Genomic DNA, 24,193 nt, shown 5'->3' on the forward strand with positions numbered 1-24,193 from the left:
CTCTCCAAAACTTGTAAAATTTTTGTGTTGTTTGTGCCAGTCTTGGGGCTCTTGCTTAGCTTTTTTTCCCCTCAAAATTAGCACTTTACCACTTGAACCACATTTATACTTCCCAGCTTTAAGTTTTGATTCAGCTTTTATGTTATTTTTATCAGAGTTGGTGGTTGTCAAGTGTGAAACCTACTTCAATCCTGTTGTTTGCTTCAAAGAAGACAATAAAACAGTAAAGTTTCTTGGGAGCCACCCAGGGAAGCCTAGAACTATAATTCCGTGAACTTGAGATAATCTATAGCAATGCATCAGTTGTTAGGAATATAACCACTGTCATATATGTTTAATATTGAAAAATTTTCTGTAGTGTGATTTTTGCCAAGAACCTTGCAGAATGAGTTCTCCCAAGTATTTTCATATCCTGCCTGAAGGTAAGTAGAAATGATAAAAATGATAAAATGGAAAAATCTGCAAAGAAAATTTCTAACTTCCACTTCCAAAAGTGGAGGGAAATATAGACCTGAGACCTCTGAGGCCTCTCCGGGATTTTGAGTCAAAACTAGGTGGTTCTGTTTGGTTAGATAATGTGCTTTCCTAGGAGGCCCCAATGAAACTGTCCTGAAGGATCCTGGGCCATGTTTTTATGGGTAACTTAATTCTCTGCCTCCCCCCCATGCCACTCACTAGGAAAGTTTTGAAAAGGTCTTACACAGTTTCTGTTTTCTGCAGATTCTCTTTGATTTGTCATAGACACTTTTGTAAGCCTTTATACCCTGATCTGACTTCAACTTTAAAAGGACAGAAAACAAAAGGAGTGTGATCTGTGTAACGACAAGAAGATACTCAGAAAAGCCATTCATATAAAATATTTTGTGTGTGTGGACGTGTGTGTGGACGTGTGTGTGTGTGTGTGTGTGTGTGTGTGTGTGTGGCATGTATGTATTTGCCAGTCCTGGAGCTTAAACTCTGGGCTTGGGTGCTGACCGAGCTTCTTTTTGCTCAAGGCCTAGCATTCTACTACTTGAGGCAGAGCACCATTTCCAGCTTTCCGCCCCCGCCCTCTGTGATTAGTTGGAGATAAGAGTCTAAAGGACTTTCCTGCCCTTCTGGGGCTGGCTTCAAACTGCGATACTTAGATCTCAGTCTCCTCAATAGCTAGGATTACAGGCATGAGCCACCAGTGCCTGGAAAAAATAGATGTTTTCAAATAGAATATGGAAAGTTTTCAGTGTGAGAGTACATTCAATGCTATGGCAATTAATGATCACAAGTAACAGGCAAGTAGAGGTGTACTAAATCCTAAAAATGGTTTCCATGTATGGGGAAATAAAACAAAAAAGAAAAAAAAAAGCCCTTGATCCCTTCCCCAAAAAGCACTGAAACAAAAGACTGAGCTGTTTATATAGTCACATGAAAAATAAACATCTTTATTTTTTGCCTACTTTATTTCATTTTTTTCAAATAAAATTTAAATCTGTACAAAGTATACTGTTACAGTATATATTTTGTAAGAATCAATGCCTAAAAGAATCACAATACTTCAATAAGCAGTACAGCAGACCTCGCTAGTTTCAGCTTTGATATTGAACAAACTCAAGCCGGCTGATGCACAACACGTTTGCTTGGTTTCCACATGGTGAGTTCCCAGCACTGAGATGGGAGAACATGACAGCAAATATGGTTATATTACAGCCCAACACACTGCGCTTCTTCATATGATAACTGCACATAGTTAATACAGAATGCTCAAATTTACTTTTTAAATTACATTTGCTTACATTTTAGTTGGCAAAATTCAGCATTCTTAAATGGGGTCCCCGAAACAGTGCAAATTAATGATATTCTACTGTATATTGGCACATCTCCAATAAGGATTAACTTGTAAACGCAAAGAATATCAACAACTTAGTTCTAAATTTTAACTAATATACATCTGGTCCATTTAACCAAAGTCATTTTGGAAAGATAGTAAAGAACAATTCTATTTTTGAACGGATATTTTTGACCATTCTTTAGAGAAGACAAAATTTTCAATTGTCATTAAAACATTTTACTATAAAAATTTACAAACTTGATTAGAAACTTCAAGATTATGATTCACAGCAGACAAATACAAACTGTTTATATTCCAACAATACCTACTCTTAAGACTTTCAGACAGAGTACAACCATGTCAGCTGTGTTAACTGAAATTCTGAGCAATGTACTAAATTTGTAAGTGGTGCTGGGTCTAGCAAGTGTAAATACACAGTATATTTTGATGAAAAGAATTGTCTTCTTTATACTTTATATGTTTTCCCATAAGGAAACATTAATGTTTACATTCTTTAATAAAGTTAATCTTACATCAGAATATAACTTAATACTGTCAGCAACAGGGACCACACACAGTAAATAAGAAGCACATTTAAAATAAGTCTGAATTCACATAGATTAACATTTGTTGGTTAATAAAATATCGACAGTATTACAATCTTACAATATTTACAGTAAGAAAAATCTAGAGTAATATATACCTTTCACAGCAGGATTCCTTTTTTAAAATTTCTTCCAGTTTGGGATTGTGTATACACAAAAAGCTCAAAATAAAGCAACTCTGCAATATAATCTTAAAATAATGGCTACTAGGGGGAAATTCTATCACAACCATTGAAAATAATGGTGACTTCTCACGGAGTCTGTGGCATCTGAGAACCCAGTTAATTAACCAAAGTCTTGCTCAAACCAGCCTTAGTTACCCAGATTAAAGCTGCAGAACTCCGGCCTTCCCTGACTGCCCAACAGATTTTCTAATCATGCCATAAGTAAAGAGGGAAAATTGATTTCAGCTGACACCTCATGGCTGGAAGCCTCCCACTAGTGTGTATGTTCCCTAACTTATGCAAAAAGTGGGCCTATTTCATCCCTAAACATCACAAGAGTCCACTTTCCAATCACAGGGCATCCTGACGCCAACTGAACTCTTGGGCATGAGCATAAAGCATAACCTTGGCCCACATAATACACACCAGTATCTTAAAGACCTGGGACGGAGGCAAAGAAAGAGACTAGTGTAGTTTGCACGGAGAGCCACAGGAAAAATGGGAAGTGATGAACATTTCCAATTAGAATGACAAGAAGACCCACATCCCTAAACTGGAATTTGGCCAGGGCATCAGAGTTAGCACCCCCTCTCTGAGTACCACAAGCAATTAGGATGTGTGCTCTGGGCCTCCTGTAAGAGAAAGCATCTACAGTAAGTTACAGTGTGGGACATTAGTTCAGTGATGACTCCCAAGAAAGCAGATACAATTTTTGAATCTGGAGCTGTCTACAGCACCTGAGGTCAATCATCTGAGCTGTGACCTGTCCCAACCCTACTTACTTTATGCTATCTGATGGGCACAGAGCACCCAGGGATACAGCTGCTGGCTACTTTGGACTCTAGATCTCACAGGTAATCAACAGGTATCTGGGATTGAATTAGCAAACTGTACCATGGCTCCTTAAACAGACAGTCAGGTTTGAAATCATGTCAAACATGAATCTTCACTGTCGGGTCAGAAACTCATGTGGGAATCTTCCCACATCGGCCAAGGTTATTTTGTCAAAACCTTAGAGGAGTTGTACAGTTTTTCATGTTGCAAGTGATGAGTTACTTATTTCAGTTAGGCTGGATTGGCAAACCAGACTGATCTGTTTTGTTTTGTTGTGTTTTGATTCTTACATATGTGCTAACCCAAAGCTGTTGTTTTGGGTTAAATACACTGACAGAGAAAATTCAAACAAAAGTTTCAGCAAACTTCTGTGGCATTTTCTTTTTTTGGAAGTCAATGCAAGATCTAAAGGTATTTCTACCCAACAAAGCCTGTTTAAGTGTTAAAGGTTACTTCCTTTTTGGTCCTATACAGAATGCTATGACTTCTATATAGGTCTGAATGCTGCTCCATGTAGATTATTCCTTCTGTATATCTAAAAATATATACTTTTCAGTAGTTCAATACATGGTTAATCTTCCCACAGAGGAAGATTGTTGTAATCACATGTTGCAAAGTAGAAAAACATCTCCTTTCTAAGAAAGGAAATATACTTTTCTATTGTACACTTTTGAATAAGCCCAAAGGCATGCACCAAAAATCATTATTAAAACTAATACATGCACTAAAATGGTGTAGAGTTAGATTTAAAGTGCTGCTTCTCAAATTTTGAATTTTGAATTTTTGACATTTTGTCAGTTGTTGACTCAAAGATCCCCCCTTCCAACCCACCCCATGGTATCAAGAGAGTAACGTAAAAAGTATGCATAAACCTCTAAACTATTCTTTACATGGGGATGAAGAACGGATATATCAACTATCCTATTAGTAAACTGGATTCCCAGTTTTAAATAAAATCAATATTTACTGGTAAAAATTGTCAAAGCTAATACACCCAAATAAATGTTACTAGTAAATAATGTTCTACATAGAGAATAATTTACTTTGGTTTAATGTACCTTCTTAAAAATAATGCTAGTGTCCCACCAAACTGATGTGTTCCAGCAAAGTTGTAAGGCAAATCTTTTTTTTTTTCCCTAGTGACATCTTGTTTCCCAATAGACAAAACTAAAATCTTTTGGTGAGGCAGGGGTTAAGATAATAGCTAACCCCTTGGCATCCTGAGCATTGGTTTATCAAACTCTACCCTGCTAGAAGTTGTCAGGCATCCTGATCCCTGCCTTGAACCAAAAATGGCTCCCATGTCTAGAGATGCCTTGACTCCTTATAAACAGCTCTCAGAGCCTTGCTTCTTTTTCCTTCTGTCTGGATGTTACAATGTTTAACAAAGCTGGTTGCAATGCCATTTTGCTAGTAGGGGCTACCATTTAATAATCTGAACCTGAAATATTTTAAGTTGATAGTTCCTATTCTTATCAACTGTTTGCATTACAATTTTATTTAGAATTTACTTAGAGCAGAGATCCTTAATTTGGGTTTCAAAAGATCTGTGATGCCCCTGAGGTTGTATGCAAAATTATGTGTATGTGCATTTTTTTCTGGGGAGAGGGTTCATCACTTTCATCAGATTATTAGATATCTGTGACCCCCCCAAAAAAGGGTTACAGGGACTTAGAGGAATACCCGTAATTCATTCAATACCAGGGTTAGGAAATGGGGGCAGAAAATGAAAAATGGCCTCAAAAAGGAGGAAGGGATGCTGATCATTTCTTTCGTTTTCATTTAGGAAATAATTGATTCAAACTAAAAAAAAAAAGGATTAAGCTGTTTAAACTCCTTTAAAACGTAATCAAAGCCACTTCCTTCATTCTTTTTTTCCTTTTCCATATGGGCAAATTTAAGTCTCCTGGAAAATGTTTGGAGACAAATTTCTTTTTTTCCTAAGAGAATTAATTCATGGATCTATGCTGAATATCATCCCCATCCATCCACATCATCCACACTGAAAGATCTAACAGCATGAAACATAGGCAATTAGTGATGTGGTTTTTGAGTAGAGGATAATCTAGAGACAAATCCACATTTGTTAACTATCATTTTCAAAATTGGTGCATATTTAGAGACTACCTGGCACAATTCTACCAGATAAAACTAAAATCCAGACAATGGAAGTTAAACTTCCTACTCAAATTGAAAACAAAGCCACAAGTTCCACAATAGAATCCAGCCACAAACACTCACACATTCATAGAAGATATTCTCATTTCAAATACATCACAGAATTTCAACAGAATTTGCAAACATAAGATGCAGAGTGACTAGCAAAACATACTAAGAAGAGCATGTCAAGAATTAACACCCCTCCTCCATCCAGAAACACACTCAAGCATTCCAAAAATAAACCAAATCTCAAAAGCCTCTCACTTGTTGGTTTTAAGTATGAGGTGTGTAAAAAGCTATGGGCAAGGGAATCCAAAATAAAATAATTAAGTAACTTAGAAAAACAATTTTAGCCCAAAACACATCTTTTGCTCTATTTATGAAACTGTCATTTTTGCAATTCTGAACACTTCATATTGCACAATCTCACTAAGACAAAAAGATATGTTCACAGGTACACTTTTTGTTCTTCTCTTTGTAGAGCGAATCAGTGAGGTTATATGATAGCATCTGATTAAAATAAAGTCTCACACCCTTTGCTGTCCCCTTCCCTCAAAAAAAAAAGTGAGTCAATTCTGAATTCCAAAAAGGAACAGTCATTTAATATAATTATTTCAATACCAGTTAAATCACACAGATCATGAGAAAACTATATGAATATTATGGAAAACTACATAGAGGAGGGAGCTGCGACTTGCAACCCACTTCACTTCCAACGTTTTAAGCATGTACCCAGGAAGATTCGGATCTCATTGGCTAAGTAAAAACAGACCAACACTCCAAAACCAAGCCATCCGAGGCCAGAACTTGGATTTCAATGACATCATTATACATATCCTATCCTAAACTTTCATTTTACTTAAACAGTTTAATAAAGCTCACACTTACAAAAGACTTCATTGGCAAATAAGGGCTCTTTGTAAAAATTTTTTTTATCAAAACAAATGCTTGCATTACATAGCTAACATTAAGAAATATTTTCTTGGCCTTATAAAGCAGATTTAATTGCATATAAGTTTTGCTTTGGGTGGGATATTGAAAACATAATTCTGCAAGAAATTAGAAAAGACTAGAAACAAAAGTGAAAGTGACTAGTCTTAACTTTCAAAATATCAAGTGCAAAGATAATAGTGCAAATAATGAAAACTAGAAAATTTATAGGCAACTTTATATAGTCTTTCCTGCTTTTGCACTTATATATAATGACACCTTTACAAACCCTAACAACTGTATGCAGCATGGAAATGGGCTATCATCTCTACTGACTAAACTCAAACCTTCCAAAGACTTGTCTTACAGTTATTTAAATCACTGGTTCTTGGTGTAGGTTTGGGAATTCTCTTCTAGGGGAGGAATTTACTTACTAGGGGAGGGGCTGTTTAAGAGTGATACTATATTATAATTTAAGATCTGACACACAATAAGATATGAAAACTACACTAAGTGCTAACTCTAAAAAAATAAGACACATAAAAATAACGCTACTATTGTTAATGAATTTGACTTTAAAAAATTACCTTCCAAGTACAGAATTCCTTTGGACTATTTTAAAACATATTTTATTTTACTAATGTATATAGTCTGACTAAAATGAAAACTTGAAGGTAAGTTTGCAAAAATCACTGGGTATACACCCATTGTAAATCTGCCAGTGAAGAGTCAATCCAAGTATATCTGAATTAGGTAACTTTAAAAACAAACATTAACAGTAATTCTTCATCTTAAATAATTTAAAACACCTCTGGGATTATAGCAACACAAAACAATACTGTTAGATCATCCTACAAAGAACGTATAAACTCCCAAACATATATTAAACTATATAAATTCTGCCATTACTAAAATGTTGGGATTTCTATGATTTTAAAGTAAGAGAAAAAGTGTGAAAACTAACAAAAACATCAATTTAGGAAATAGGCTGTCTAGTTTTAGAAACGTAGTATTTGTTGAGGACCTCAAGACCATGATGCTAATTTGCAGTTACGACTGCAAATGTTAAATACAAAAAATACTTAAAATTGCAATTTAATGTTTTTTACCCAGCTCATTAAAAAAATTATGTGAACCTAAGACTAAAGTTTCTGTAAAAGAAAGGGTGTTTGAGAATGGATCTCTGGGGACTGAAAAATCAGATAATTTGACCTCAAGACTATTTTGAAAGTATATGACAAAAGCCTCAGAAAACAATAAGTATTACTGGTAGCTTAAATAATTATTTTAAAAAAAGCTTAAAATTTGTTTTTTTCAAAATGCTAAGTACCTAGTATTGCCTTGACCAGAAGCTGAGATCTCACAACTGTGCAACTTAAATTTGGCCCAGAAAAGGAAACATTCCACAAATCATCCTACACATGAAAATATATTTGTACAATGCATCATAATCCTCAAAACTGGCTATAGAACATCAGTTTTCTCTTAGCCAAAGAGGTTTTGTTTTCTCTGGCATTATTGAAACTTCCTTAGTAAAGATCAATTTCATTGTTCTGAGCAAACAACTGTCCTTCAGACTTCATTTGAGTACTTTTCCTACCTCCAATAAAATTTTCTCCCACTTTACTTCCAATCATTCCCTTCTACCTCTCACATCCCCATTTACAAAGACATTAAACAGCTTTTCCCCTTCCTGCTCTCCAATTTCCAAACCAGTCTCAGTTCCCAGTAACTTACCTAAGCACATACTTCTTACACTTTTCAATTTACAAATTCCCTAACAAACATTAATTTAGAAGCTCTTCAAACTGCCAACTTAAGACTATGTAGAAAATAAGAGTCAGAAAATACTGCCCAATTACCTCATAATACAGAAATCTCTCTGGATCATCAGTTAGCTATGTTCTAAGGTAGAAGTCAGCAATTTCTTTACTTCTTTCTGAAGGGAGTAAGCTTGAGCGCAGGCCTACGGCAAGAAGAATAAAGAAAAAAAGACAAGGAAAACAGGATGGGAGACAAGATGTCAGATGTATTCATTAAAGAGGTAGGTCAAGAGCTACCAACTAATGTGCTGGAAACTGCCAAACCTATTCCAGCTGAATGGGAGTTGGATAGAACTGTAATGAATCTAATAAATTACCCGAAAGTCATCATTGTTTGAGCTAGTCAAGGTGAGTAGGTACTATCTGTTCACTACCACTTCACAAGGTCATCTTTCCTTAAATCCACCTAGATGCCTTCTGTGTTAATACATCTTAAACCAAAACGCATACTAACAAGCATGTTTCTGTGTTTTTCACAATTCTAGAATACAAGAACTTGGTTCCTAAACTTAGAGGTCTCGAATTATTAAAAAAGTGAACTCCAAATCAAGAAAATTGAACTCTTTAACTTAAATTTTCCCCATGTTATAAAAATTCAATAGTTAAGTTACTTGTAATCATCAAAGTATGTATTCATGGAAACACAAAAATCTTGTGTCCAAGGTATGTAAAATAGTTCTGGTCTGTAAGAAGCAACTTAATTTTTCAGAAGATCACCACCATGTTTCTATGTTATCAACAAGACAATTTTCCACATGAGCAAAGGACATCAGGAAGGAAAAAAAACAAAAACACATCAGGGTGGAGGGAGGAACCAAGTAGGGAGAAAGGAAGGGGAAAAGAATAAAACAGCAAATGCCAAACGTAATATGGAGACAAAACAAAACTGAATAGCTACCAGACTGTTAAGGAAAATGTTTTAAACAAGTGACCTTTACCCTATTAAACTTTCCTAAAGACATAAGTTGTCTACACCAGTTAGCATCAAATTTGGTGGTCAGTTTGGCAGATGAAAGATAGAAAGTTGTTGGCTTAGAACCAATGGTATTTTTCACATTTCATCTGGTTGTTCTTGCATCTTGAGATTCTAACTCAGATCAATGCTAGCTTAGATTATCTTCACTTAGCCCATAATAATGAAATGTCTGTTTAAAAAAAGCAAAAATGGCCCAGGCCTTAAATTTAGGTTTGGTTTTAGAATCAAATAGCTTCATAAATATTAAAGTCACCCTTTCTTAAAAATACACTGCAACTCTGCAAAGACTTTAATTAATGCTGTTGAGTGAAAATGGTAATTTTTAATAGTAATGATCACTTTAGTTTTATGGTGTACTTAATTATAAATGGCCTAAATTTGGTTAACACACAATGAAGAGAACAAAATATATAATGTGATTCAAAAATTGACAAAAATTTTAAAGGCAGCATAACAAAATTAGTGAATTTACTTGCTTAATCAAATCTTTAAAATGTTCTATATTTTACTCACATGAAGAAATACAATATGTCCATATATCTAAATTCTTGATATTCAAATCCAGGGATAATCAACTATAAACGTTCAGTTATTACCAACTGTTTTCAAAATCTAGTTTGCTAAAGATGCCCTTGTTTTAGCACTTTTTCACATAGTAAGTGAAATGTCATTCTAATATTCAAAAGACTTTGAAAGAGGAAGAAAGTCATTAGATTTGTTATCTCTCTTGATGGGGAATAAAACCTTATGGTTTTTTTTTTTATAGAAAAAGAAAGCTACCAAGACCAACAATTTCAGAAAAACTCATTCTAAAATCATGTGGAAATGTGTGTGTGGGTGTTAACATGAAGAAAATGAGTGGGAAAATTGTGGAGAAGAGGGTGAGCCACATAGGAAATATAAGTATAAATTCATGCCCATGGTGAGGTTACCACGGTTGGCAGAAAACTGAAAATGTCACAATTAAAAAATGTGTTATGGCAATGTTTCAGCATTTATGCCAGAACACAAAACATTAAAGCACAGAAACAAAAATGAGTAACTTCTCCAAACATCAAGAAACCAGGAAGAAAAAAAGTTGGCATAGCATTTTTAAAAATACATTAAATCTGACTTAAAAGGCTTAGAGAAAGTGCCTGAGCCATTGTACCCACCCAGATTCTCATTATCAACAGATTTATCATTTTTTTCTCCCTTCCAACCCAAATTTAGTTCAGTTTCCTGCAGAAAAAGCACATCATACCTATATTAATAACAACAAGAAATGAAAACAGTGCGTACAACTGATATAGATCCATTGACTTTTATTACAAATGTACTTGATCACTTGGCTTCAAAAAATTTAAAACCAATACCCTATTTTCTATATGCCAGTACAAAGCAAACTGTTTTACAAATTAAATCCTAAAATTTGACAAAAATATTAAAATTTGATGAAAAACAATTATAAAAATCCTCAATCTCTCTTTTCAAAAAGGGAGGCAGTCTTCCCAGTTCTATCATACAGTATTAATATTCACCATTTTTAGACTAGGTAGCTGTTATATTTTTATTAGCATAAAAACTCTGAAACTAATATATTTTGTTTATGCTCCAGTTACTTTTGTGAATGTCATCTGATTGCAATATAATGAACTATTTTTAATTTAATTTTAATTTACATTTAATAATTTGCATAGTTTGAAAGGGATAAAGGTTATTCTACAACTAATTATCATAGGCTATTACAGTGCTATTTTTCAAGGCAATAAGTATTTGCTCCCAAATGAAATAATGTCTTCTTTAGGCAGGGGCTAAAATTATTAGCAGCTTTCTCCATTACCTGAAATATCAGACTATCCATTGGTAGATATGAAGGCCTAAAAACAATAACAAAACAATATACTTTCCATATTGAGTCAAATTTTAACCCCTGCATGGGACCACTAGAAAGTGAAACTTTCAAAGTTTTAAAATTTCTGTTGGTTTTGGTTTTTACTTTCCATGGCTTTTGTGAAGCTGGAAAACAGTTTGTCATTTCTGACTAGCATTGTCTCTCTTTTTTTTTTTTTCCATTTGGCAAATATTCATGTACCTCCAATCTGTATGTAGTAGAGGAAAAGCCAGCATGGCTTTCCTTATGAACTTCCTTTGTTGTCAAAGGCATGTATTATGATTTCTACAGTTCTGGTTAGTTAACTTTAGCTCCCTCTATGGCTGGATGACTGCTGCTTCTAACATCAGCATGATAAATAGGAGGCACAAATTAAAAAAATAGCTTAAAAAAAGACTCAGTGATTTAAAAGAAAAAAGAAACATGAGTAACAATACACACACGCACATACACACACTTCAAATCTGGTGGCTGATCTCTGGATTAAATTACTTGACAGTGTCTCTCATTTTAAGAATGTCAATATTGAAATGCAGTTCAAGTTTTCCTTTTTACTTAGGCAAATAACATAGTTTAACCAAGCTCTTGGACTTTAACTATAAGACAGAGCAGATCATTAAAAATAAGGCATTGTCAAGAATTAAGTTTTGTTTGCTTATTTTTGGCACATTTGATCATACTGTCTTCTATGAATAACACATATGGTCAAATATACCTTATTTGTCAGCACAAACAGGGTTTACCAACTAGTAAATAAAAACAAGAAAAAACTAACATAAAACACTGAGATATAGAACCTTGGTAAAGTACCGAGCACCTGGGAGGGGAAAGGTAGTGGAAGGATGAAATAGGAGAGGGGAGAAGGGAAGGTTGGGTGATTGGGGAGGTAAAATGAGATGCTTAAAAAAAAAAAAAAAAAAAGAGCATTTTTACAGTCACTCAGTTTTTTTCTATGATCACTTCTTAGTCTTAAAGATCTGCATGTGGATTTCTTTTAAAACCCACTGACCATAAATCAGACAATGGTTTAGAAATCCTAGTAAGATTGTGTTCAACTGTAATAGTGTAAAGACAACTGCACAATATATGTGCTTCTTGATCCGGTAGGATTCCAAGCAGAATCTGAAGTCTATAGGTAAGAAAGGCTTCACTTTAGGTAACTGACCCTAAAGAAAACCTCTTGAAAGAACTCACATCTCAAAGAAAGGACACTTTGCCTAAGTTTGCTGTGTTTTTGTTGACTTGCACTACTTATTGCTGGCTACTATGAAACACTGATCTAAGAGTACTCCAACAACCTGTAGTACAAGGCTTAACTTTAAGCTATAGTAAACAAGAGACAAAAATCAAAGCAATTCTCTTTCCTAATTAGCAACAGCACAGAGAATGCAATCTTTTCCATATCACAGTTAAAGTACAGTGAACAAAACAGCTCAACAAACCTTAAGACAAAAAAGTGCAGGTTATTAATGTATACATGCAATTGATAAGCATTCCAAATGTCACATTATGCACTGTAAAAGCTCAACTTTACTATATGGAAATAAGAAAAAACGCACCTTTGGGGAGAGGGGGAAAGCAATTTAATCATTTCCAGTGATTTTTGTAAGTAAAGAAACTCCTAACTATTGTACGGTCACCTTATATTTAACATTGTATGAATAGTAAAAGCAATGGAAAAAATGCACAGTACAATGAAAATAGCTTGTTATTCAACACATACAGTAGATCTCAAAAACAAAGACAACATACTCAACCAGGGAGCGAAAAAATATCAACTCAAAACCCAAAGAACCAGCAAAAAAAAAAAAAAAAAAATCCTTCAAAAAGACAACCATTTCACCTTCCTAGGCCAATGCTTTATAGTGTGAGAAGCAGTGATACCTTCCCACTCTACAGGTGTTTCTTCTACATACAGCAGTTAGATCTATAATGGCTGGATTTGCCAAGAAACAACTCCTTCCCCAGAACTCTCTGTCAGACAAGATCAAAGATCCTTTTTTTCTTTTTCTTTTCTTTTTTTTTTTTTTTTTTTTTACCAAAATACTTTCTACAGAATTCCAAACCAAAATGTACTGTTTAAGGCATCTTTTTTTTTTTATAACATTTTCTCTTCACTCAAAGATGATAGTCATGCAGCAGTTTAATGATAAAAATATATTAATATTTTACTATACAGCAGCAAGAAGTTAGTTGTCAATTAAAAGCACACAAACATCTTTAAATGAAAACCTGTAAAAGACTATCGTTACAAACAATTTCAGTTTGGAGGACACCAGCTTGGTAAAGTGCTCTCCTAAGCTTGCATTTTTATACCCTAACACTTTGAATATATGAGTTATAGAACATACTTTTGATAGAAGGCTTGTACACTTGGGGAACACAAATACACTTAGCATATAATGTAGCCAGTAATAACTAGCACCACAGCTACATGGAAATCCTTTACAAACACCAACTTGGCTTTCACTTTTAAAATGAAACTCAGAATCCATGGCTCAGTAGGATAACTATAATTGTGTTACTCTGCTTTTTAACAGGTCTACATAAGTTAATAGCACTGGCAAAAACCAAAGGATAGCTTCAGACCTCTTACAAGGTTAGGAGACAGTGCTAGTGACCACAAACAGACTCACTACCTGATGTCCAAATACAGGTTCACTGGAAATTGCTGCACGTTAGTTAAGTTTTAAAATCTTTCTACACATAAAAAAAATATATTATGAACGATACAAGTACATCTCATATACACAATAATAACAAAACACCTACTCAAAGCAAACAGATGCAGAAAAATATGGGAGATTTCTTTTTTCTTTCTCTTTTTCCTTTTACTATTTGAATAACTTTGGTTCCAACCATTAAAAATCACAACTTAGCAAATTTCATTTAAATGCCTTTTTTAATAATTTCTTCATGTTCACAGAAGTTTCACTGACCATTTTTATGTTTAAGGTCCAGATGCAATGCATATTGTATAAAAGAGAGCACTTATTGTTTACCTTGCATGAATTAAACCTACGTACCTTTAACTCTACAAACTTCTGCATAACATTTAGACAAAGCTCAGACACACAGCATGCCTAGCCCTCATATATATATACACATCTCTAATCACAGGTATATAGGGTGTCAAATATACTATAATAACCTCCATGTAAGGTTTGAAATTTGGTAACAAAATGAGAAAAACTAAAAATATTATTTTACGTGTTCTAAAATATCTCTTCTTTGTGCTAAAGTCAAATGTTAGCTCAACATGAAAAGGACTTTTATATAATTCAGCAATATTATAATCTTGACCATTTTGCAAACACTTTTAATAATAATAGCTTAAATGTGTACAAAAGTTCTTGGTTAATTAGGGAAATAAACACTCAGTTCTTTATATTTTTTAATCAAGTAGGAAACACAGTTCATATAATGTTATTACTTTTTGTTTTTTTTTTGTTTTTTTTTTTTGTTTTTAGCAGCTGCTTACTGTTTTATATGGTGGATAAAGTGGACAACATCCAGCGATGGGTGGCAAGTCAAGAAGAGAAACTGTCAGTTGGTGGAGGTTCTGTGGGTGGTGCTCCCTTGGAGTTAAGAGTTATTTTTTTTGTGGTTTTTTTTTTTAGCTTTTTAACTTTTATTTTCTCTCTTTCTTTACAGTATATTTTTTCTGTGTGGCTGTGTGTATGTATATATGTGTGTGTGTGTGAGCGTGTGTATGTGTGTGTGTGTTTTTCCATTCATTTTGATCAATCTTCTTCCCCTTCTTCTTCACCCTGCAGTAGCAGGGTGGCAGCGGTGGTCTCCTCCTGCTGTTGCTGCTGCTGCTGGTGGAGTTGCTCACAGGCAGCCCGCTTCTCCCTCTGCTTCTCTTGAATCTTCTTCATCTCCTCCGAGTACTTGCAGAAGGTGTGTCCGAACTTGGCCCACACCTTGTAGGGCACGGTGATGGAGTTGCGGTAGGTGGGCTTCACCTCGCTGACTCGCATAAACACGCCGTACTTGTTGGAGCCCACATCGAAGAAGAAGCGCTTGTTGTCCACAGTCAAGGAGGTGCCCTCGGGCAGCTCGGCCGGCTCCTCCTCCACGCCGTAGTCGTCGATGAGCTTGGCCAGGGCGTCGCGGAACTCGATGAGCCCCTGCGCGGGCAGCGCGATGGTCTGGCCCTGCGTGGAGCCCAGGCCGGGCCCCCGGTTGACCGTCTGGCGGATGCGGAGGAAGCGGCCGCGCTGGTTCTCCTTGAGATCCATGTAGTACTTGCGGTTCTCGCGCACCAGGAACTCGCTCTTGAGCGCCCGGCGAGGCTCGTCCTGCGCCTGGGCCAGGTCCGGCGGCTGGCTGGGGCCCAGCTGCGCGTAGTGCTCGATGAAGTCGCCCAGGTAGTCGCGGAACTCCACGGCCACTGACATGGAGAGAGTGAGGCGGCTCTTGTTGCCGCCCGCGCCCACCTCGGCGATCTTCAGGAAGCGGCCCTTGGCGTTCTGCTTCACGTCCAGGTAGAAGCGCTTGTTCTGGATGTCCACCCGCTTGGAGGCCAGCTCCTGCGTCTCGTGCTGCAGCCCCCCCGGGGCCCCGCCGCCACCGCCGCTACTGCCGCCGCCGCCCCCGCCGCCACCACCGCCCCCGCCGGAGCCCGAGCCCGAGCCCGGGTGCCCCAGGGAGCCGCCCGAGCCCAGCGCCGCACCACCCTGCTCGCTGCCGCTGTCTCGGTCCGCCATGATGCTGCGCTCCGCCGCGCCGCCGCCGCCGCCGCCGCCGCCTGCCGCTCCGCCCGCCGCCTCAGTCGCCTCAGCCGCCGCTGCTTTTCCCTCCCCGGCTCCGCCTGCTGCTGCCGCCGCCGCCGCCGCCGCTGCAACCCCCACAGCCAGTCAGCCACTCTCGCGAGATCTGCGGGAGAGACGAGACAGACGAGACCCGGTAACAGGGCACTGACTCCCCAGTACAGTAGCTGGGCGCCCTACTGTACGCGCCCACCCGCCCGCCCGCCGGCACGTGACCCGCGCCCCCTCCCCACGCCAGCCCCCTCACCCCGCCGGCCCCCGCCCGCCAGGCGGCGCCCACCCACCAGCCCTCACCCTACACCCCTCGCTCGAGGGAGGAGGGAGCGGGACGCGCCGCGTCGCAGCTCGGCTGCCACCGCAGCTACTGCCACCGCCACCACCCCGGTTGTCGCTGTTGGCCAAACCCTAGGCGGCCTTGGCCTGGGGAGTCGGGGGACGAGGGCGAGAAGGCAGCTGCCATACTAAGCACCAGGCCGGCCCTGGGCTCTGCTTTCCGGAGACCCCAGGGAGCAGGGGGGGGGGGCGGGGGAGGGCGTGCGCAGCCCAGCAGAGTCCACTGCAGAGGGGACACCAAGTCACAGCCGCCCCCTCCCACGCGAGCCTCAGCCAGACCCAGACCCCGATCCAGACAGGCCCTCCCGCCGCCAGGCCGGCTCGCCTCCTACCGCAGAACCCCGGCTGCCAAGGCTGGCGAAGGCGGGGAGGTGGTGCGGCGGGAACCCTTCGCTGCAGAGGGGGCTGCCGGGGATGAGGACGGGGCGCCGGCAGCAGTGGCGCGGAGCAGCAGACACCTAGTCCGTCCCTCCCCTCTCCCTCCACTCCCCTCCCCGCGCCAGGCAGCCGCTCTGGCCTCAGATGATCCCGCTCCCCCCTCCCCCCAACCGCAGCCCCGCACAGTCGGGCGGGCGGGCGGGCGCACTCACCGGCGGGAGGGGGGGGAGAAGCAAAGAGGAGGACAGTAGCCGCACCAGGACCCGGGTGCCTGCAATGATTATTCCCGTCTCTGCCCCTATTCCCAAAGAGCAATCAAAAAGAAACCCCCCACTCACCCCCAAACCTGCAACCAGCCCCTCTTGGGACCACAACTGCCTTCCTGTCTCCCCCTCCTCCTTCCGAGATTTGGGGAAGGGGGGGCACCCTATCCTTGGCTAAGCCCAGCCTGGGTTGAAGGCCAGCTCTGCGGATGAACCAGGCCCTCCTGAACATTCAGACCCCAGCCCACTCATTCCTCTCTGGAAGGACCCAGAATGGAAGAGAAAACCATGCAGGCTTTCGGAAATTCATGAGCTAAAAATGTCAGGAATTTCCTGGGATACGCAGTTCCTTACAGGATTCATTAAAACAGGTTCACTCTACTCTTTTACTCTTCCTCCCAGGGCCTCCCCAGTGTCAAAGACAGCCCCCATCCCCCAAAAGGTAACACTAACCGATCGCTAGGTTTTGCTTAGGCAACTAGGTTACCCACCATTAATTGATCAATGAGTCTTTGGACAGTGACAGCTAAGCGGGGATATTTTCTGGTTATAGTAAATTAGAGGCTTGGGAATATTTTTTTCTTCCTAGAACGGATGCATAATCTAGGGCCTATTTTCCAATTCCCAGATAGGTAGCTAATATTCCCTTACTGCAGTTACCTGCAGCAAGGCAGCTCAGGCAAAGCTAAGGCCTATTTCCAAGGGACCCCGCCAAAGCCCCTCCACTCCTATAACCTGCAGAGGACAGGTATACAGCCTTACCTCTGGCCTTTCCAACACTGAGTGCTGCCTTCATCCTAAGATTGACTCCCATTAAACTTCTCTCTCTTCCCTCCCAAATGGAAAGAGCTTTCTTTATTCCCCAATTCTTAGCTCTAGAAACACATGCTTGCCCCAAAAAGAGCACAGTCGAGAAACTAATAAGTCTAGGGGTATATACATGCCGTATCAATGCCTGAGTTCAAAAACCCCTTAATCATTTACTTTTTGGACAAATGTGTCTGCTAGGTATTTGTGTCTCCCCTATTCCAGCATTAGCTACTTTATACTGAAAGTTCATTACTTCCTACTAAGAGGAAAAAATAGTGCAGAGAATCCTGGCCACCAAAGAGCAACTTGCAGGATGATGCTGTGAACCAGCCCTAGAGACAGGTGCCCATGTCCAGTGGTCTCTGAAACCGCACTTTGAAGGGGAGGCTCACAATGAGAAATAGAAACCCAGGCTCTGGGGCCCACAAAGAACTTCTCTTTAATTTGGGGGGCAACTCTAGTACTGCATTTGAGCACCTTCAATGCTGTTTTCCAGCACTCCCTCCCCATATCCCCAAGTCTGTTGGAAGAGGACACAAACTTCTGGACTATTTCCTGCCCCAGAAAAAATAAATGTGTGAAGTAGCGGTGTCTCCTTCAGGCTCAGGCAGCAATCAGAACCCTGGATAGACCCCAGCCTCTCCAGAAATATAAAGGCTGAGTAGCAGTATATCTGCATACAGCAGAGCGGGTCCCACTGGTAAACTGAAGCTAAGATCTGATGAAGTCCAATCTAGAAAGGATTTTGCTCTTCCTCAAGTCTTTCCTTTTGCAGTGAACCAAACCCTTACCCCATAATGAACTCTGAGCAGCAAAAAGGCCAATGCGGTTTTTGATGAGAGGGCTGCCCACCACTGGTCCCAGCTACACCTTGCCATTGATGATCAAGGCAGCAGAGACAGAAGCCAAAGGCTCCAAACTACCTGCCTTTCTGTTCTAGTTTCCACAGTCTAAATTTCTTACCCTCTGTCCCAAACATTTATGTCCAGGGGGTTTGGAAGCAGTTTTACAATGCCCTGGGAATTTTTTTTTTTAAAGAAAAACATATAATTGGGAATTGACTTCTTAGTTCCCCAGCACAGAGGCCATTGAAGTTTCTGGAGAGAGTATGTTAAATTTGCACAGTTGATATGGAAATTTTAAGTGAAAATGGGCAAATGGCTAAGACGCGGAACTCTTTCGGTAAATATGCAATTCTTTTGTTCTAGTCGTTATATACGTACTTTCTGCCTGTATATTCCAGCTTGTCTCTTTTATATAGATCTAAAAAATAAACAAGGCTAATAATCTCCTTTCCAGAACAATTCAAAGATAGCATGTTTTTAGTATGGAACAAGAAATATTAATCTGAGTATAAAATGGTAAGTGTAGGATTTTTCTCAGGCTCCTAAGGTAAAAGGTGTTTTCCTTACACTATAGAGAATAGTTTTAAAATGCAGTCTGGGAGGAATAAATATTAACTTGAAGAAAAGCCTTAAAACTAAAAGTTTAGAACTTTAAGTAGAATTTCAAAGTTATAGTTGCAATCTAACATTGAAAATCCATAAAAATATGTGTATTTAAAAGGGACTTAGCTATTTGTGAATCACCTAAACAATATACTAACCTGATGAGTGAAAAACCTATAGGTGAGCTGTTTGTATGTTACTTTAAACAAGTAGTTGCAAAACTAAATTTACAATCTCAATACAGGGTAGGAAAGCAAAAGAGGAAACGAAATATGTAGTAAAATATCCATGTTAATGAAAACTCACAAGAATATTATTTTCCTCAAAACGTGATTACATATAAACATGATAAAGATGTCTGGGTTTCCTGAGCTATTTTATTGACACTATATACATATTTTGATGAGACTAGAGCTCATTTATTTTTTCATTCTACTATGTATTTAACAAACTCTTACCCACAAAAGAAATTACACAAACAAACAGACATTAGAAGGAAAAAAAATCCTCAATTTTCATCAGCCAAAGATACAGGTGATTCTAAAACAATATAATTCTACTTTTTAAAGTAAAAATCAATACATATTTATAAAACAAATCTGGAGAGCATCTCTCAGAGATAATGTTGATTAATATTTTACAAAGGCACAAATTTCCAAAATAAAAGAGAATGTTAGAACTTGTTGTGTCTCAAGAGCTACTTGGGTTAAAACAATTATCTTCAATACCTCAATCATTAAATCGAACCAGAATGTTGTTCTACAAATGGTCAAAGTGGAAGAATTACCCATTCTTTTTCCTTTCATGGCTATCTACCAGGAAACATAAAGGAAACGCTTAAGTAAATTTTAACATTTAACATAACATCAACAATAGCATCTCATAGTACCCGCGTTTCATCAATCATTTTGTAAAAACATGCCCCTCTTTACAGCTTACCTATTCTTGAAAATTAGGCTTCTTCAATGCTATATTAATGTTTAAGGATTAGAGATATGAATTAAACATGTAAAATCTCAAGAAAACAATTCATTTGATATAATCTTCGAGTTTACCAAATGTTTTGTTGAAACATTTATAAAATAGTTTAAGCAAATTTAGCACACATTCTAAAATTCACAAAAGATTCACAGAACCCAACATTTTATAGACCCCCAAAGGTCCAAGCAGAACCCAGTCAAATGTCAAAAACTCTCTTCCAGGGAGTCTTAAATGGTTTTACTAGTATTGTACTCAAAGAAATGAAAACAGCAACTCTCTCCACACTCCAATCAACACTCTAATTTCCAAAGCCACAATTCGCTTGGGCGGGGGAAGGGGGGTCTTGAAGCAATCCACAAATCTCCTTACCCTTCTGACAGTTTACCAAAACATGTCAAACCAAATCCAACCAAATCTAGGCGGTTGTAAAACGCTGGGACCTCCCTTCCAAGGACACGGGGCACAATCATAGATACCGAAGCGGAAAGCTGTCCAAAACCTTCTGGCCCGACAGAAACACGGGGGGCCCAGCACAGAACCGAGTAAAATCATCTAGAGTATCCCGCAGAGACTAGGGAAATGAAGGTGGCATTTATTTAGGGGTTCGCAGCTACGAACCATAGTAAGTTACCTAGCCCGCGTCTCCGGGCCTCTACCTACCCAAGTTCAGGCTTATGGCTGATAAATCGGTGGGGCCCCTACCCCCTACAAACATCATACATATCTCACCTCTCCTACAAACATCACAGGCCACCTCTGGGCCCACTGTCCTTCAGAAGGGAGACTCTAGAGCTTCACAGCCCTTTCTTTTGCCCCTGGACAAAGGCAGAGGAGGCTGCAGAGCTGACCTAGCCCGGTGGGGCAGTAAAACTGCCTCGTTCGCGCCACCCATCCTTGGGCCTGGCTACGTCTGCGATGTCAGCGCAGATTTTTCTATTTTGCTTTTTTTTTTTTTTTTTAAACAACGCATCCTGGGCGGCGGGGGGGGGGCATATGCAATTTGCAACCTGGGGTGTGTGTGTGTGGGGGGGGATGTTCAAACGGGGGAGGGGGGAGGGAAGAGGCATAGCGTAGTATATAAAACCTCCCTTCCTCTCCCCTCCTTCCAGGGTTGCCTGAAGGGAGTGCCGGCCACGTCTAGCGCACAGTCCCAGGCCCCACGGCGAAGGTAGTCAGGGGAAATGGGGATCAGAGATGGATAGGAAAACTGCATCATTGACTCCAGCGCCTGCGGAGGGAGCCCCCCAAAACGGAGGGGGGAGGTATCTTGTCCTTTATAAGACGTGGAAGGGGGTTCGTTTCTACGTTGCTGCCAGGAGCGCGGCGACGGCGGCGGGGGGTGGGTGGGGGGGAGAGGACGGGGAGGGGAGGGAGAGGAAGGCGTTGCTGCTGCACCGCCTGGGTCCCCGAGAGGGAGGGTGCGGGGATGTCTGCAATGGCACCACGATTATTCTCGGGCTGGGAGGGCAAATGGAGGGGACGAGCTGGGTGGCATCTCGAGCCGCGGCGATGGCAGCGCGGAAGGTCGCGAGGGGCTTACCCGGGCCGGGCGGGCGGGCGGGCGCTGTCCTGCCGCAGGTGAGGGAGGGCGCAGGCTGGAGGGAGGGAGGGCGCGCGCGCGAGGCCCGCGCTAGGCTGGCGCGGGGAGGGGGGAGGGGAGGGGAGGAGGGCGCGCGCGCGCACACCTGTCCTGGACAGCGGCGCGAGCGGAGCTGCGCCTCACTCGGGCTCCGCAGGCTGAGCAGGGAGGGGGGCGGGCTGGCTGGCGGGGGCGGGGCGCCGAGGGGAGGAGGAGGAGGCGGCGGCGGCTCGCGCGGCTGGCTCGGCTCTCGCTCGGTTCACCCTCCCGCGGTCAAGCCCAGCACACACCCGGCTTCTCCCGCGCACTCACAGCCCTCTTTGGCTCTCCCTCCTCCTCCTCCTCCTCCTTCCCCGGCGGGAACCGCTCGCCGCCGCCGCCGCCGCCGCCGCTGCCGCCGCCGCCGCCGCCGCCGCAGACGGCAAGTCGTGGCAGCCAGACGTCGGCGCGTAACCCGGCGCTCCGTGCGTGACTCCCGGCGACGTCAGCGCGCGCTCCGCGCTCCGCGGCCCCCACCCCCGCCGTGGCTCGCGCGCTCCGCTCTCGCGTCCCGGCGTTTCAGTTGTTGCCGCGGCGGCCGCCGAGCGCGCTCCCTTCCCTCGGAGTCGCGCGCGGGAACGGCGCGCGCCCTCTCTGCCGTTGGCGCGTCAACATCCCGCTGCCCTGGGGCCCCGGGGCGCCACGGAGGAAGGGGCTGATCGCGGGGGGCGGGGGGGGGGTCCGCTTGGACCGCGCTCCTTTCACCGCCCAGAGCGCCCAAGGGAGCGCCAAGCCTCCCCTCGTGGGCCACCTGAAGGCCCAGACCGGGCTGTGGCGGGGGTGGGAGCCCGCGGGGCCTGCGCCAGCCCCGACTCGGGGCCTCTGCGTCGCGGCGGCGGCGGCCACCCTCCCTCCCCCTCCCCCCGTCTGTCCCCGGGCCGGGGGCCGCGCGCCGCCCGGGCGGGGCTCACCTTGGCCTTGAGACGCCCGCCGCGAGGGGCTTGCACGCGCGGCCTGAGCGCGGAGAGGAGGCCCCGGCCGCGCTCGGCTCCGGCTCGGAGAAGCCTTGACAGGAAGTGTGGGGTGGCTGCCCAGCCTCCCACGCTCCGTAGGTGCAGCCGGGCCCCTCGGAGGGAACGTGACGAAGGACAAAACCCTGATAAATATTAGATGCGTCCCGAGGCTGCGGGGGGACCGGGGCGATGGGCCGGGCTGATGGCCAACGCGTTGCCACGCAAAGACTAAAATGCAAAACAGCCCGTCCTTTAGGACGATTGTGTGTTGTTTTTTTTTCTGGATATCACAATATTTTTTGGTGCACAGGATAACTTCTGGTGTCTCCACGCCGTCGCATCTCAATCCTGCAACGCATGGAGGAAGGTGGATCAGCTAATAAGCTGCAAAGTAAATGGAGGGGACACACACACACACACACACACACACACACACACACACCCCTGCCTTCGCCATCTGTTGTGATTAAAATGGATCTCCCAAGAAGTCAGCTAGTTATTTAGAACAACGAAGGCATGACCCCCCCCCCAGCTTGAGTAACTTTTATTTCGAAGTTGCCTTACAAATACACCACAAAATGCCCCCCCCCCTCATCTTTTTTCTAGGCAGTCGTAGACTGTAAACTCACCTATTAATCTTCTGAGAGGTTTATCCTGTGGAGCAAAATAGGAATGGTGGCTGTGATTCATCCCAGTTTTTGTTTTGTTTTGTTTTGTTTTTTAAATCAGGATGAAGAAATTCTAGAAGCCTGTCATGGATGAGAGAAAGCCTCCTAGGTCTATAATTTACCCACTTAACCAGAAATCTCTCTGTTGTCTCATGAAGTGTCGTTTGATGCCCTCTCTTCTACATTGTAGACAGCGATTAGTGGCTGGATCGCCAAGAACTGTTCCTTTTGAAGTTTTGTACCATACAAATATGACAACTCAGTAATCAGTTGTGAAACCATTCAACTTCCTGTACTTAAAATGTTTATCAGGCCTCAATTAGAGGTGAGAAAAGGTTTGAGACTGACTTAAGTGTGTTGGGTCATTCTTTTGAATTACTTTTTTATTCACCTCATCTTTAGGTGGCAGCACTACTATATAAATACCTTTAAAACTACAGTCTTCTGCAACTTGATATCCTAGAGAGTAATTGGTCTTAAATGCTTCCAACTGTATTGTGAACATGAGAATCTGGTGAAAATACAAAATGGGAGCTAAGAAATAGAATATTTATGAGGTTCTAGGGGACCCAGCACAGAAATGCTACCCAGAGACATTAATGAAATACATGGAGGTACTGAAAGAAGAGGTTAGGAAGTTCTCCACCCCTTCCCTCCCCCCGTCCCCCAAAAAACCTATAAGGAACAACTATCTTTAAAAATTTGGTCTCCCATTGAAATATAATCTCCCCAAACCATAGTTTCTCAATACGGGAAGTGCATTACACATTTATACCTTTATAAAGTACAGTCACCAG

At 41.7% G+C, this 24,193-nt stretch overlaps 2 protein-coding genes across 4 annotated transcripts; both read right to left on the reverse strand.

Annotated features, from left to right (window-relative positions):
* Positions 1–1,404: 1,404 nt before the first annotated feature.
* LOC125340132 (IgA inducing protein) lies at positions 1,405–7,050 on the reverse strand. Its single transcript, XM_048331585.1, has one exon. It carries the CDS (start codon positions 1,719–1,721, stop codon positions 1,563–1,565), a length of 159 nt encoding a protein of 52 aa, XP_048187542.1. The 5' UTR covers positions 1,722–7,050; the 3' UTR covers positions 1,405–1,562.
* A 3,533-nt stretch (positions 7,051–10,583) lies between these two features.
* Positions 10,584–22,815, reverse strand: Pura (purine rich element binding protein A). 3 transcript variants are annotated; one of them, XM_048331583.1, is made up of 2 exons: positions 22,687–22,815; positions 10,584–16,050 (listed from the first exon to the last, which is right to left on the reverse strand). In XM_048331583.1, the coding sequence occupies exon 2, from the start codon at positions 15,879–15,881 to the stop codon at positions 14,913–14,915; it is 969 nt and encodes a 322-aa protein (XP_048187540.1). In that variant the 5' UTR covers positions 15,882–16,050; positions 22,687–22,815; the 3' UTR covers positions 10,584–14,912. The 3 variants fall into 3 exon arrangements, with proteins under 3 accessions (XP_048187540.1, XP_048187539.1, XP_048187541.1); XM_048331582.1 differs by lacking the exon at positions 22,687–22,815 and adding an exon at positions 21,698–22,112; XM_048331584.1 differs by lacking the exon at positions 22,687–22,815 and adding an exon at positions 16,610–16,749.
* Between the last annotated feature and the right edge of the window lie 1,378 nt (positions 22,816–24,193).

The sequence above is a fragment of the Perognathus longimembris genome, chromosome 22 (assembly GCF_023159225.1).
Source record: "Perognathus longimembris pacificus isolate PPM17 chromosome 22, ASM2315922v1, whole genome shotgun sequence".
Classification (NCBI taxonomy): domain Eukaryota; kingdom Metazoa; phylum Chordata; class Mammalia; order Rodentia; family Heteromyidae; genus Perognathus; species Perognathus longimembris.

Coding starts and splice junctions, on each gene's coding strand:
- LOC125340132 (XM_048331585.1), bottom strand. CDS start 1,721: ATGTGCAGTTATCATATGAAGAAGCGCAGTGTGTTGGGCTGTAATATA.
- Pura (XM_048331583.1), bottom strand. CDS start 15,881: ATGGCGGACCGAGACAGCGGCAGCGAGCAGGGTGGTGCGGCGCTGGGC.